The sequence below is a fragment of the Nelusetta ayraudi genome, unplaced genomic scaffold (genome assembly GCF_046127955.1).
Source record: "Nelusetta ayraudi isolate G7.1 ecotype Tasmania unplaced genomic scaffold, CSIRO-AGI_Nayr_v1 ptg000083l, whole genome shotgun sequence".
NCBI classification, from domain to species: Eukaryota; Metazoa; Chordata; class Actinopteri; order Tetraodontiformes; family Monacanthidae; genus Nelusetta; species Nelusetta ayraudi.
The window spans coordinates 679380-694315 of record NW_027466133.1 but is presented as its reverse complement, the minus strand read 5'-3'; the positions used below and the strand labels follow the sequence as shown (position 1 = coordinate 694315).

The window sequence follows — 14936 nt, the reverse complement described above, 5'->3', positions numbered from 1 at the left end:
TGTGCGAGTGCATACGTGTGTGTGCGTGTGTGATGCAGGAGTCGGGTTTGCCAGCTGTAATGGAAACCCAACATTTATTGAAAGAGGAGAAAATATTTGAATTGTCTGTTTCTGTCTCAGAGGGTTGGTTTTTTTCTGTCTTCTTTTTTTTTTTAGCTGAACTTGACTTTATTTACACCGGCCGACTTTATTCGACCGAGGTGGCGGGGAAATCCACAAGTTGAAAAAGTAATGAGTCTAAACATGAAAGGATGAGAAAACAGGAAACAAATATTTGTTGGCCTAGACACTTTCTTGTTTTACAATGTGATAAAAGTTGGGGGGGGGGGAAGCAGATGATGTCAGAGACATCAGATCGTAATTACATGTTTGTAAATGCTCAAATTCAGAATGTTCCGTCTGATTCAGGCTTGAGTGCATGACAATTTCCTCCAATCTCCTTTAACCATTATCATTATGTTTTTTTTATAAAGGGAAACCATGTGCCTACAGTGACTATTGTTGCGTGTGTGTAATTGAAAATTGACATATTGGGGTCAAAGCTATTGAGTTGCTCTGGACAGAAACCTCAGTGCAGCAACTCCCCCTGCTGGCCAGGTATAGAATTGTATAATTTTGGTCGCCTGCCCGGCACCTGGCAGGCAACAAAAAGTATTAAAGCTTATACAAAAAAAAATTATGCTTTCAATAAAAAGACATAATGTTCTTCTCAGTTAGATGAACAAGTATTTTTTCCCAAAATTGACCTGAGTCACGCTATTTAAATTCAGCCACCAGCAGCAAAAATAAACGCAGCCCTCACGACCGGGGCAGAACACATAACGTCTGCAAGATGTTGACTCAAGAAGAGGGGAGAAGAGAAATTATTTCTCGGTTTGGTAAATTTAGCATCGTGAGAGGACGGATGGAGATCTGGGGGTCTGTTGTTTTTTCCTGCCTTCAGCCAGTGATGACGACGGCTGCAACGAGGCCCCGCCCACCATATTCAGCAACTCAGATGTGGATTTTTTTAGAAATTCTTTCGCACTTTCTCTTTCAATCCAAAAAAAAATGGGGAATGGGGATGAATTCCAGCGACGTGGACATAAGAACTCGGCTAATTCCTTGCAGATGTGGCTGCGAGCTGCGTGAGGGAACACTGAGGGAACGCTGCTGCTGCTGCTGCTCCAGAGCAACAGGGAAGGCCCCGGTGGTGGAGAGAGTTCAGTGAATTATGAGGGGAAAGTGGCTGCGGCGGTGCCGTCCCGTTACAGCTGGTTCTGACCGTCCTGCTTTCAGGAAGGAGCAGGGAGGCGACCCAAGAACACATTGTTTCCACTCACTGCAGGAACTGTTGGTATGCGCAGCACATGAGCAAGAGAGAAGCTCACAATCAGACAACTTTGGACTTGTTTTTTGTTTTGTTTTTTGGTCGGGGATGGGGTTGGATATCTGTAGTTGTTTCAGTCTGGACATAAATCCACAGAATGAAGTTGCAAGAAGCCAACACAGCAAACATTAGACATACACACTCAGGCGCACACACACAAGGGCAATTCTTCAGTTTCTGGCACACAAACGTCTCTCATCGTCCCACCGTCACTCCTGAGTCCTCAGGAAACGATTATTCACTAGACGAAAAAAACAGAGAAAAAAAAGTCAACCGTTGCTTGGCGTCGCCGTGCGGATCCTGAAGCGGCTCTGCACCGAGCGAGGCTCCAGTTTCCAGCTGCTTTTGTAACTTCACTTGGCTCCGGCTCGCCCTCGCGAGCTTACGCAAGCCGTGCGGCCGAGCTCACGTGACTCGGAGACGGCGTGCGCTCACGTCGCCCTGAGTCTTCAGACAGAGAGAGAAAAAAGGCAGACAGGGCCGTGAGTTAAAGCTGGATTAATCAGCCGACCGCCAGCCGTCCACGCAACGTTTTGGTTTTGTCTTTTATCGGCTTTTGATCTATTCTTTCTGGGCCACCGTTTGGCCAACAGAACAATAAACACTTGTGTTGAGTTGGAAATAACGGGTTGGTTTTTGGTTTGTTTTTTGACTTAAAAGTGGTGTGTTTTGAAAAGTTTCTTCTCAAGATCTGGCATCGCCGGCCCACATGTAAAGGTTGAGTTCAAAAGAACGACTGATGGACGACGCAAACACAGTGTTGTCGCGATGACGTGTGACCCTCAGACGACGGACGGACCAGGTCGTGTCTGAGCTGCATTTAAACGCCCTCATTAAAACCGCTAATCACCGACTGGCCCGCAAATTAGACCGTGGCTCGGCGAAGGAGCCGTCAGGTGTAAAAGTGTGAATGTTTGCTTTTCCCTCTGGTGACGCTGCTCTTTGTAAATAAAAGGTTTGCCTTAAAAGAAAAGAAGGAGAAGATTACTGTGCTGTGTATTTTTATTGCATATTTTATTTTGCCTGGACTCCAAAGTGCAGCTGATTTTAGACTTTCCAGCTCTGAATCATCCTGTAATCTGTCAGGCAGCATCTTTATTTCTCATCATCCTGCTTCTAACATGTTAGGGGGATAAAATGTCTTTAGTTTGTTATTTCTCACCTAAAACTTGTGAAACGTATTGCACTGTTTTGCACTATATGACTCTCTGGACTTTCTGGATTATAGTTTTTTTTTTGGTTAATTTGTAGCTTAAACGTCTCTCTCCTGCTTCCTTTGCTGCGGTTTGGTGACATTTCTGTCGATGCTGGGGGAAGAAAATCCTCTGGTTGGTTAAACAGAAGTTAATAAAAACCTTGGATTGAAGTTTTTCCCCAAAGCTTTGCATTATGGCTGCGGTGTCGGTCAGCGCAGGACAAACCACTTGGATTTATCGGACGCTGCAGCGTTGGAGGCACTGACACGACTCGGCCTGGAATCAACACGCTGGGATTTTATAGGAGGTCAGTGTGAGGTTTACACGTTGTCAGAGGAGATCCAGCAGCTTCGGCCAGAGGGGAGCTTTGTGGGAGACGGTTTCCCAGAAAAAAACAAAACAAAAAAAAAGAAAGAGGCAAGGCAGCAGCGCAGGGCCGGCTGGCCGGCCGGCCAGTGAAGGAGTCACGTTTAGGTTGTTAAGATCCTCCTATGAGAAAGTGGAGATTGAGAACTTCTGGCAGAGTGTGTTGCAATTTGGCCGGGCGCTCACCCAACACTTTGGGAGAAAAGGTATTTATCAAGACCTTCAGTGGAAGAGGAGAGAGAGACAGAGAGACAGAGAGAAAGAGAAGAGACACTTCACAGCAGTTTGCTTCATGTCAAGCAAGTTTTGTGTACTTAGATTTCTGGTTTCATTTGAGCGTCACTGGTCAAAATACTCAGCGGCTGGGGTACAAATTCTTGGCTGCGTCACTGCTGCTGCTGCTGCTGCTGCTCAAACTCATTAACCTCATTTGAACGGGGCACGCGGGGCTGCTGCTGCGCTCGGGCATCACTCCACATCACATACACATCCAGCGGTTATATGAACACCGACACCGGACTTGTATAACACTGGCTCAGGGAGAGACTACAAATGCTCAACTCCTCCTCCTCCTCCTCCTCTTCCTCCCCCTCCTCTTCCTCCCCCTTCTCCTCCTCCTCCTCCTCCTCCTCCTCCTCCTCATCATCATCACCACCACCACCAACCACCATCATCTTCCTCTCACTGGTCGTATCTGCAGCCTCGCAGGAGCGGAGAGATATGACTTCACACGGCTTCATCCACACTTAGCTTCTCCTCCTTTTCTCCTGCGTTCTGCCCGCTGCGCTCGTCTCACATTGAGATGAGGGATATTTAGTTTTCCCAGCTCGCTTCAGACACGATTTTTTTTTTTTAGAAGAAGAGGAGGAGGAGGAGGAAGAAGTGGAAGAAGTTGCGTTGCCACGTTAAACCTTCGCCTCCATCATGGGATTACGCGTATTTGGCACGCCGCTCCATGCGTACGCGTGCGTCTTCTCCCTGGTTTTCATCCTGCAGGCTGCCCACTCGCAGCGGGACCCGGCGGCGGCCCTCCGCCAGACCCTCCAGTGGTCCCACAACGGCAAGATCTTCAGCATCCTGAGCCAGGGCTCGGAGTACCAGCCGGCGAGGCGCAGGGGCGCGCAGCAGCAGCAAGTGCAGCCGCAGACCGTCACCATTGTGCGCGACGCGGAGCGCGACGCCGCCGAGCCGCCGGTGGCGCAGCAGCGGTCCTCCCGGCCGGCGGCGTCCGCCCCCCGCCTCACCCCGGCGCTGCAGAGGCTGGTGAGGGGCCACGAGCACCGCCAGCATCACCACGAGCAAGCCGAGGGAGCCACCGCCGCGCGCACGGAGGCGCACGGCAGCGCCGAAGCCAAAGCCAACGAGACCGAGCAGAAGCTCACCGTCAGCCCGGCTCCGCTGCGCAGGGCGGATATGATGGTGGGCGACGACCCCTACGACCCCTACAAGTCCATCGACGGAGACAACCCCTACTACAACCACTACGACGTCTACGACAGGCCCAGATCCCGGTCCAGGCCCGGATATGGCACCAGGAACCATCAGTACGGTGAGAGATTGTGCCCAAAATAAATCCGGTGAAAGGTGAGACTGTGTCCTGTGGATTTGGTGGCAGCAGCGGTTAAAAACTAGTCAAGTCAATCACCGCCTGGCTTTCTGTTTTTCCCACAGTCCTCTGCTTGTGCTTGTGTGGCCTCTTTGAACATTTCTGCTCACTTCCTGTTTTTATGCCAATGGATTCTGTTTGCGGCCTCAGGTCTCCCTGATCTGGTACCTGATCCGTACTCCATCCAGGCCGGCGCCTACGCTCAGAGGGTGCCCATGTACAACCTGAGATGTGCTGCTGAGGAGAACTGTCTGTCCAGGTAGGTAAGACAGTGTGTGTGTGTGTGTGTGTGTGTGTGTGTGTGTGTGTGTGTGTGTGTGTGTGTGTGTGTGTTCGTGTGTTCGTGTGTGTGTGTGTACATATGTAAAAGTATACATTTGTATATACATCTATATGTTTATATGTACGGAATATGTACACACACAAACACACACACATATATATACAAATATGTATGTGTGTGCATGTTTGTGTACATATATAAAAATATATACTGTAAATATATGTCTATATATACACACACATACATACTTATATACACATATAAACAGAACATATGTATACATACATTTATTTACATTTATATATATATACATATATGTATGTATATGTGTGTGTGTGTGTGTGTGTGTGTGCATCAGGGTATGAAGCCAAATCTGAGTGTGATTCAGAGAGCTTGGCGCCATAACAAGCACCTAAAGTGTCTCCAGAGTGTTTTTGTGGCCGGGTGTCGGATGGGTGCGTGCCGACGGCCGGTGGCTCGGCTGCAGACGGGTGGAGCAGTGGCACGTTTCTGTAAAGTTTAATCACAGTTTGTCCAAAAGAGGGAGAAAGCACATGGATGGTAAACACATTATCGGACAGCGAACCCAAACAGCTACTCAGAACTATTTCCACCCACCATTTACACTGCACACTAGGCCGCCTGCAGCCAGACAGCGTCGGTCGGTCCGGCCGCCGCTGCTGCTGCTGCTGATCTCAGATCAGTCCAGTCTTATGACCTCCTGGTCCTTATCCGACCTCCCCCCCCCCCCCCCCCCCTCTCTGCTCTCCTTCCAGCACAGCCTACACGACCAGCATGCGGGACTACGACACCCGGATGCTGCTGCGGTTCCCTCAGAGGGTGAAGAACCAGGGCACAGCTGACTTCCTGCCCAGCAGGCCACGTTACTCCTGGGAGTGGCACAGCTGCCACCAGTGAGTCTCATGCACCTCGCCACCGCAGGAGCGCCGTGTGGCCACTCCACCTCATCGCTCGCCCTCAGCCGGGTCCACATGTGCGGAAGGGTTCAGGGGACGGAATGTTTTCTGTGTGTTTTTATTTTATTATGAGATTTGATTTTTTTTTTTTCTGTTGTTGGTTTGTCCAGTGTTCTTTTGCAGACTTGAATAATGATTTTCTGACCTGTCAACACATTTAAGCAGCAACATGTGAGACTTCTTGGCACACGAGCACCCTTCCTGTGTGTCCAGCGCGTGGTATGGCGCCCCCTATTGAACAAAAATGAATATTACGTTTGACCTGCTGTCACTGTTCTGCATATTTGATGCCAGGACAAGAATCTTATTTGTGTCCTTAGAGTTTACAGGTATGCAGATAGATTTATCCTTTTTCCTGAAATGAATCTGAATGGAACATTTTTAACGGCAGCCGAACTGCACATGCAATTTTATCATTGGTCGCTTCAGACACACTAAGATCAAAGTTGTGTGACGAATGGAGCCAAAACGGGAAAACCGCAGACACGGTTCTTGTTTCTTTGCGGAGGCGAAGGAAACGTGCCCTGTTTTCCCTGCTTTGACAAAAATGCACTACCTCACTCCACAGTTATGTTATGTTTAAAGGGGGAGAAAAAAATGCAGGTCTTTTTTGGCAATCCCAGACGTTTGGCTGAGGAGCAGCCTCGATGCAGGCCAGCCTTATGGATTCGTCGAGAGTCGGCTGATGTGAAAATCCAGACTGTGATTGTTTTATCTAGTTGAACAAACGTTGCGATAAGGAAGCAGATTCACAGTTAAACTATGCAAAGTCAGTCAGTGTGTATGCAGGACTTTGGCCCCGCCAGTCGCCTGGTTAATCTCAGCTCGGATACACAGTGCCTGTCTGTCTGACTGACCCACTGACCATGTGCTGAAGATGTCAATCATCACCGCTCTGACGCTTCCTCCGCAGGCACTTCCACAGCATGGACGAGTTCAGCCACTACGAGCTGCTGGACTCCCGCACCCAGCACTCTGTGGCCGAGGGCCACAAGGCCAGCTTCTGTCTGGAGGACACGTCCTGTGACTACGGCTACTACAGACGATTTGCCTGCACTTCGCACACCCAGGTCTGAGGACACACTTTTAAAGGACCCATGGCATAGTCTTCTTCTTTGGATCTTTAATAAGGAATCTAGTGGAATAACCTGGTACTGTTTTTTATTAAAAAAAAAAACATCAGATAGTCAGAAAACAGCAGAATTTAGCCCTCTGTTTGCAGCTTCTTGCTAAAACTGGAGCTTTGTTGGACTTTCCACATGTTTGGATGGGGACGAAAACAAGGTGAGCCAACAACTGGCTGGGAATGATGTCACTAATCTGGTAGAAGTAATAATGAGGTACCCTTTGTGACATCACTGAGGGATATGTGCGTTAAAGCACACACTCTCTAAAAAAAAAGGTTAAAAACATCAATGAGGGACTTTTCTTAGAGGCACACTAACATCATGATTATTATTAGAAAACAGTGCTAAAGTGATTTGGCCAAATTTGGAGCCTTTAAAAAGCAATTTGGTAGCAGTATCCATAAATTTAACTGTCTGTAACTTATAAAGAGTTTTATGGGAGACGTATCCACAGGGCCTGAGGCCACTTCCATTTCTAGGACATGAAGTCATGATGTTGGCAGCGGTTAGTGAGCAAAAGGTCCCGCAGAGTTCACGCCTCTCAAGACACATTTACAACAGGCGGCACAGTGAGAGGATGCTGTGATGATACCACAATTCTTTCAGTGTTGTTCAAATTAAATGGATTTCGTTGTTGTTGTTTTGTTTTTTTAACATAGTGAAGCCTTAAGCAGCTGAATGGAACAGATATTGAGACGACAGGTGTTTGGCGGCCACCCACAGAGTTCAGAGCAAAGCTACCAGTTTTTAAGTTTGTCACCATTGTTATCATGATAAACGATGCTCCTCAATTTATTCCCCCTGCCGCCATTAATTTCCCTTTGTTTACCATGTATTTTACTTTTCTAAAAAAGAGAGAGAAAATGCTCCAAACACTTGAAATCAACGTCCTGCCTCGTCTTCTTCCCTGCAGGGCCTCAGCCCTGGATGTTATGATACCTACAACGCAGACATCGACTGCCAGTGGATCGACATCACAGATGTGAAACCTGGAAACTACGTCCTGAAGGTTCGTCAGAGGAAAACAGTTCAGACCCCCGAGAGGCTTCGGCCTCTGTTCTCCACCAACACGGCTTCTGCTTCTCACATTTCTCTCTGTCCTGTCTGCCTTTTATTCCCACACGGTCCAAAGATCCTTCACCTTTACATAGAATTTGTCCTCACCCCTTGTTTTACTGTTAAGGAGATTTATTTTTTTTCATCAGAATAAGTGCAATGTTCATACATTTGCCTTATTGCTCCTCACAGGTCAGTGTAAATCCCCAGTATCACGTCCCAGAGAGTGACTACAGCAACAACATTGTGCGCTGTGAAGTGCAGTACAGCGGCCACTCCGCCTACCTGTCTGGCTGTCACTTGTCCTCGTAAGTATTTTCTTGCAACAGGGTGCAAAAATGTTTTTTCTCTCTCACTGTTTTAACTGTTTCTTTTGTTCTTGTTCTTGTCAGGTATTAAGAACAAATTGCCCTCGGCATAAATGACAGTGAAGAAGACGGCGCGTTGAAAAGAAAAAGAAAATCAGCAGCAGTCGAGACATTTTTATCATCATATTGTTTGTAATTTAAAATAATCTCCATTGTGGACAAAAATAACATCCATCTGACTTTGTGGTGCCAGTTAATGGTGACTGTTTATTTGCTTTACGTGAAAACACAATCTTTTTCTCGTTGGTAGAAAAACTTTGCGAATACAAGATTGTTTTTTTTGTTTGTTTGTTTCTTATTTCTCATGCATTGTACTTTAAGCTTGAATTTTATACCGCTTGTAAAATAGTTAAAGACACTATTCATAAATAAAGGATAGAAGCTTTGAACAGCCATAATATTTAACAAAAAAAAAGCAGCTTGCTCTTATTGTTAAGACCAAACATCAAAGTAAAGTATTACTTTGATGTTGGTTTTAAGTAATAAATGTTGTATATTTATAGGCAAGGAGTAAACCCTTTCCCAAAATAATTTTGGTGAAACTTAGTCGACTGATGAAAAATGAAATAATGTTCTTCTCTGTTGACTCTGACTCTTCTTTTGTTCCCCAAGTTTTTGTCTTACTTAACTGTATCAACACACTCTTATATGGACTCCAAGACACACAACACCCTTTACAAAATGAAGGATTTTAATGGATTTTTAAAGTATGGATGCAGCATGACATTTAGTTCATGAGGGCAGCAGTCAGCAACTTGCAGCTCTGGACGCATGAACCCTTCAACTGTTTGTCTACCGGATACTGTTTCTTATTCTAGTATGTGCAGTTCCTGCATTACAAACACAACAACATGCAAAATATATGTTGGGGAAACAGTCACAAGGGGTTATTTGGGGGGATTTAATTTGGCAAAAACCTGTTTCTATCCATTATCTTTGGCTTTCGCTGTGTTTTGAGACAGTGCATAGTATAAACAAACATGTTCTTCTTAAATGGGAATAAAAAGGAAAGTCGCTGTTGCTGCAAAATGTTTCTGTCCACTGATGGGCCGCAAAATCTCACATTGTTAAATAATTAGTGGGAGTTGTTTCTGCCATCAAACTCAACTTGAGAAGCATCACCACGATCTTCTAAAAATGTCAAATGCTTTGAATTATTTTCTTGTAAAGACATATTTTTTTAATGCCAGGGTTGTTTTTTTTGTTTACAAATATATTTTAAGACCAAACAGTGACGTGACAGCAGCACAATTCTACTTTGTTGACGCTGCCACCGTAGACCCCGCATAGCTCGTGGCTTGCGTCCTCCGCTCCGCCAGGGGGCAGTGCTGAGGCTGCGGGGACGGTGTTTGACCGCCGTGATTTTTATCGGGCGGAGTGAGTGAATGACGCCGGAGAGAAACAGAAGTCAAACCACCGTCAGCCGCCCGCACCAGTGGCGGTAGCAGCAGTTTGTGTGTCCGTGTGTGTGTGTGTGTGTGTGTATGGCTGTGTGTCGGCGTGAAGCTGCAGATCGGACGTCGCTTGTGTGTCTCTCCGCTCGTCGAGATGCATCCAGTCCGAGTGTCGATACCGTCGTTCCGCTCAGAAAACAACCCGATGGAGAAAGGATTCACGGTGAGAGCCCAGCCCCCCCAAGCCCCCCACCCGCGCGTGTGTGTGTGTGTGTGTGTGTGTGTGTGTGTGTGTGTGTGTGTGTGTGTGTGTGTGTGTGTCCTCTGGACTGCTGTCATCAGCGTTTCATCAGCTCCGCACTCACTCGTGTTCTTTCGTTCTTTCTGTCTGTTTGTCTTTGCTGTCCTCTCCAAGTTCATTCATTACAGAACAAAATACGTGACGTAAAATAATTTAGAGATGGGATATATTCCTGAGCCGCCTTGGCGAGTAGTCCGAAGTCATCCAGAAACGAAACGTAACTAAAAACTTTATTTATGGAATATGTCAACATCACATTTGTCACACTAAGAAATTCAACCACAACGGATTAAACCAGGAATTTAATGCCAGTATTCGTTTGCTCATAGTCCTAGAGACTCCACTTCCCGTAATCCTTTTATTTTAGACCTCAAAGTTCTGACAGTTCTTTTATTTCTTCGGGCACCACTTTGACTGATGAAACAGCCACTGAATATTTCACATTCCCAAACTTTGACTCATGTTTATTCGCCTACTTCATTTCCCACTCCTTACCAGATTGGAACTAAATAGTTCCTAATTTCATTGACAGCTATATGACTCTGTTCAGCCTGTCAGTTCCCTGCTGTGTCAGCTATTCTGCCAAGATAAGCAGGTTGTTTTACCATGGTAGTTTCACATTTATCGTTCATGCACAATCTGATTTAAAGTTCAGTCGCAGAACTTTCTGTTAATTCCCTCTGCCTATCTCCTCACATCCAAATGGAAGTGGCACTGACTGATATGAATGAAATAAAAAAGAATAAACACAGCATTGAATGAAGACAGGAACATCATAGCTGTTTTAATAATCTTTTCATGTCAGCCGGATGTCTTGAGAAATATTTTTCCACTTGTCATCGCAAACCACAAAAAAAAACAAAAAAAATGCAGCATCTGCATTTATGAGGGAGAAATCCAACAGAAGAAACTCGGTGTCAGGATGTCAAAAGCCCTTCAGACATTTCCTGTTTGTGACACGCTGGCAGCTGCAGCCGGCTGGGAGGGGTCGTACGTGTCCTCGGGAGATAAGTGACGAGACTGTCATACACGTCAAATTCAACACTTTGCGCCTTTCAGGTCTTCAAGATTGACGTGCTGATGAACGGCCGGCAGCACACGGTGGAGAAACGCTACAGTGAATTCCACACGTTGCACAAAATGGTGAGAGTGGATCTGCTCAGAACTGTTCTGTGCATTTTCAAACATAAGACCCAGTGAGGAAATTTTCCTCTGCAATGGGCTTTTTTCCATTAGATGCTAATGTGACATTTCAAATCAAGGTCAAAATATTGACAAATTGCTTTAAACTTTCATATGCATTTTTTTCTAAAAGTTATTTTTTTTTCAATACAACTTTAATTAATTGTTAAATCTAAATCCCTCCAGTTGAAGAAGAGCATAAAGCCACCTGAGATGCCTTCCAAGCACGTCCGGAACTGGGTTCCCAAAGTTCTGGAACAGAGGCGGCAAGGCTTGGAGCTCTACCTGCAGGTACCGGTACAGTTTTACAGGCGGTCTATGGGAAAAATGCTTTTTGGGCCCATTGGATTTTATTTTGCTGCAGTACCTCGAGTGGCCACTGGGAGGAATCCGGCGCTGCCATATTGCCAGTCCGGTATCCACTTCTTATAATACATCCATGCTGTGAACACACTCACACCCACATTAGTTAGCGTGCTCATCTGCTAGCATCAGTCACATTGTATCCCAGTGTACGTCTAAGAAACCACGCTATCATAGCGCCCCCTGTAATTCCAACTGGGAGCTGCTACTTGTCTGTAAAGGAAGCTCTTATTGGTCATGAGAAGTTGAGATTTTAGTGACCCAGCTACCAGATACTGTAGATATCAAAAGTTCTGTCTGGGTTGCCCTGGGTTGCCAGGTTGGGCCCACAAGTTCCAAGTGAAGTCGGTGACTACATGACATTACACCGGTGTTGTATCGCGCTCCAGTTGTTTTGTTATTGTGCGATGAAAGAGGTTAACCCGGAAGTTAACGCGCTGAAAAGACTCATATCGCCCCCTGGTGTTGGGGAGGAGGACGCGTTCCCGTCAATAATTCGGAAACCGACATTCGGTTTTCTCAAGTGTCAACGCCCTCAAGGTTTTGTCGAGTATCATGTGTCGTGGTTGCAGCTGCTGTGAGTTCTCTCTTTGTGTGTGTGTGTGTGTGTGTGTGTGTGTTTGGGAAGTGGGGACAAGGTCACGGACGGTCCCAGATATAAACCTCCTCCGAGGTCTCTGCTGCGGCAGACTGTCAGATCGCTCCGCAGCTGCGCTGCTGCCCCCTGCTGTCCTCCACTTGTCCACCATAGAAGAAGTCTAATCTGATGTGGTCCCTGCTTTGCATTTTTTTATGCTCACGTTATAATTTTGCCTTTTTTTTTTCTTTTTTTTTTGCCAGACCATAATTATGGAAAATGGGGTTCTTCCAAAGATATTCCTGGATTTCCTGAACATCCGCCACTTCCCTTCGGTGCCAAAAACGGAGAGCTGCGGGTGAGTTGGAGCTGCGGCTCCTTTGTGAAATACAAGATGCATGCGTGGCTTGGTTTTAAAATAAAAAATGTATGTGGGCCAGTTTGTTCACTCTGTACCGTATGACTTTGTCCTGAACTTTTCCCTTTTGCCTTTTCTCTCTCTAAGGTCTTTCGACACAGAATCGGAGGAATCCAGGTGAGTTTTTTTTTTTTTATTGATTGGTGAAATCAGTGCTGGTTGATCCAGCAGGTCCAGCTTGTTTGTTCTCTCCTGGAACCAGTTAAACCTTGTCAGAGTGTTTCTCCTGCTCCGACCCCTCCCACTTTAATCCCGGTGATTGTGACGCAGCACATCGCCGCCTGTCGATTTCCCTCTGACTTCTGCTCTGCTTTCAGCAAACTGTCACACCAGCCGGTCCTGCTGTTTCTGAGGGACCCGTACCTGCTGTCGCCTGCACACGGTGAGGCCAGCCGCCTGGCAAAAGCACAGCTTATCTAGTTGCAGCGCGCCGGTTTGTTCCAGACATGAGCTTAAACTCAAAAACTCATTTTTATTTCATCAACAAATTTATTTATTTTCTTATCTCCTTGTCTCCAGACGCTTTTTCCAACGTTGTGATCGAGGGTGTGATGCACGGAGTTTTCTACCCGCACCTCCAGCCAAGGTAGAGCTGCAAACGAAAAAGTGCAAAAATTGAAGGGACGGCATCACGTTTTAACACTGAGCCTCATTTTCGTTCTCTGCAGCATAAAATAACAAAAGAAACGGCAACAGTCGGGCCCCGGCGGCCTCGGAAATCTCCAGCATTGCATTCTCGACAGTTTTCACTCTGCTGCTCTCGGTGACCCTCAGCAATACATTCAAACGACGGGAACATTTGTGGACGACAACATCACCGAAAAATGCCATCATCCAAAAATCTTTCTAAGCAGCGGATCAGCTGGAAAGCGATAGAAGAATCGTACGATTGTGCTGCCACTTGTTTTTTGACTGGCACTGTGAAGTGGCAGTGAAGGTTAGATTGCCACACACACACACACACTAGGCTTATTATGACAAAACACAGGGCTTGTTGTTGGAGCAGGATCAGGGTAGATCAGGGCGGGGCGTCTCCGAGGAGGAGCGGCGTGGCCGGCCGGCGTCCTCAGCTGCATGTTTGCGGCGAAACGCTGTGCAGCTGGATTATACTCGGCACCGCCGCAGGTCAAGGCCCTCGGCATCAAACAGTTTTAATTATACCCGACTGAGAAAGTGGCGGCACAACTGGCGACCGAGCAGAAAGATGTTTTTTTGTTTGTTTTCATGCAGGTGTTGACTCGCTGAGCTGAGCTTACAGACTCTGTTTTCCTCTCCGCGCACATTTCTCCGCTTTAAAAACCTGAAACATACATTACCCACAATGCACTGTGGGTAATGTATGTCGCAAAGGGCTGATTTATGAAGAGAAAAAGTGGAACAAGCAAAAGAAGGAAAGGATCGGTGGAAGTTTAATGTCCTAAAAGTGAATTTTGTATCATATGGGACCTAAAAGTGTGTGTGTGTGTGTGTGTGTGTGTGTGTGTGTGTGTGTGTGTGTGTGTGTGTGTGTGTGTGTGTGTGTGTGTGTGTGTGTGTGTGTGTGTGTGTGAGAAAGGAGCAAAGTGATGTGAAAGTATTTGTTGCCAACTCGCACAACTTTCTTGGCCTCTCGCCTCATTCGAGGCCCATCAGCAGATCAAAGCAGATGAGCTTTTCATTAAATCATGTGACAAACTTCATTTGTACATATAACCAGCAAGGGAATTTTAAAAGATGAAATAGAAGAACTGACACTTGCTCGGGTGTATAACACTAGTGCCAGCAGTTTTGTCTATAATGCTGAATTAACACTCAATGTTTAAAGGGACACACACACAAAAGAACAACAACTGTGTTTTGCTTTGAAACTAAAAACTTGACTGGTGATGTAAAAAACACAACAAAACAAAACAAAAAAAAAAACACCAGTGACCTCACTGTGCAATACAACCAAACCCTCAAACTGTCCTCATCTTGTTTTTTTTGTGACTGGACCTGACAGCTTGCACAACTTACACTGAATGAACTCAAACTAACTCTAAGATGGTGATTTAATGTTGTGATAGAGTGAATTGTCACCCCCCCACCCCGCCCCCCGACTCTCCCAGAGATTCGTCGTGTAGATTTCTATGTATTTATGATGTGTGATGTACAATTTGACTTGTGTGCCATAACCTCAACCTGCAGTGAACCATGAAATTTATGTGTAGCACCTTAAGATGTGTGTAGAATATTGACCAATAAAATTCACTCTTTCCACAAACCCTCATCTGTCGTTTTGGACTTGATTTGGATTCATAATTTAACCATAATTTTCAAATCTTCATAACTAATCATGTGGAACTTTTCCTTCATCATCTGTTTTGTGTTTGTT

At 46.0% G+C, this 14936-nt stretch overlaps 2 protein-coding genes across 4 annotated transcripts; both read left to right on the top strand.

The window, feature by feature from the left end:
• Positions 1–3587: 3587 nt before the first annotated feature.
• On the top strand, positions 3588–8901 carry loxa (lysyl oxidase a). Its single transcript, XM_076044802.1, has 7 exons — positions 3588–4480; positions 4688–4796; positions 5597–5734; positions 6711–6867; positions 7838–7933; positions 8173–8288; positions 8373–8901. The coding sequence occupies exons 1-7, from the start codon at positions 3856–3858 to the stop codon at positions 8377–8379; spliced, it is 1248 nt and encodes a 415-aa protein (XP_075900917.1). The 5' UTR covers positions 3588–3855; the 3' UTR covers positions 8380–8901.
• An 821-nt stretch (positions 8902–9722) lies between these two features.
• On the top strand, positions 9723–14831 carry snx24 (sorting nexin 24). Of its 3 annotated transcripts, none has more exons than XR_012928904.1 (9): positions 9724–9965; positions 11103–11186; positions 11412–11516; positions 12429–12523; positions 12671–12700; positions 12901–12965; positions 13103–13169; positions 13252–14077; positions 14142–14831. XR_012928904.1 is itself a non-coding variant. In XM_076044973.1 (7 exons), exons 1-7 carry the CDS (start codon positions 9897–9899, stop codon positions 13171–13173), a joined length of 519 nt encoding a protein of 172 aa, XP_075901088.1. In that variant the 5' UTR covers positions 9723–9896. The 3 variants fall into 3 exon arrangements, 1 of the variants encoding a protein (XP_075901088.1); XR_012928905.1 differs by having other exon boundaries at positions 13252–14089; XM_076044973.1 differs by lacking the exons at positions 13252–14077; positions 14142–14831 and having other exon boundaries at positions 9723–9965; positions 13103–13173.
• Positions 14832–14936: the final 105 nt, after the last annotated feature.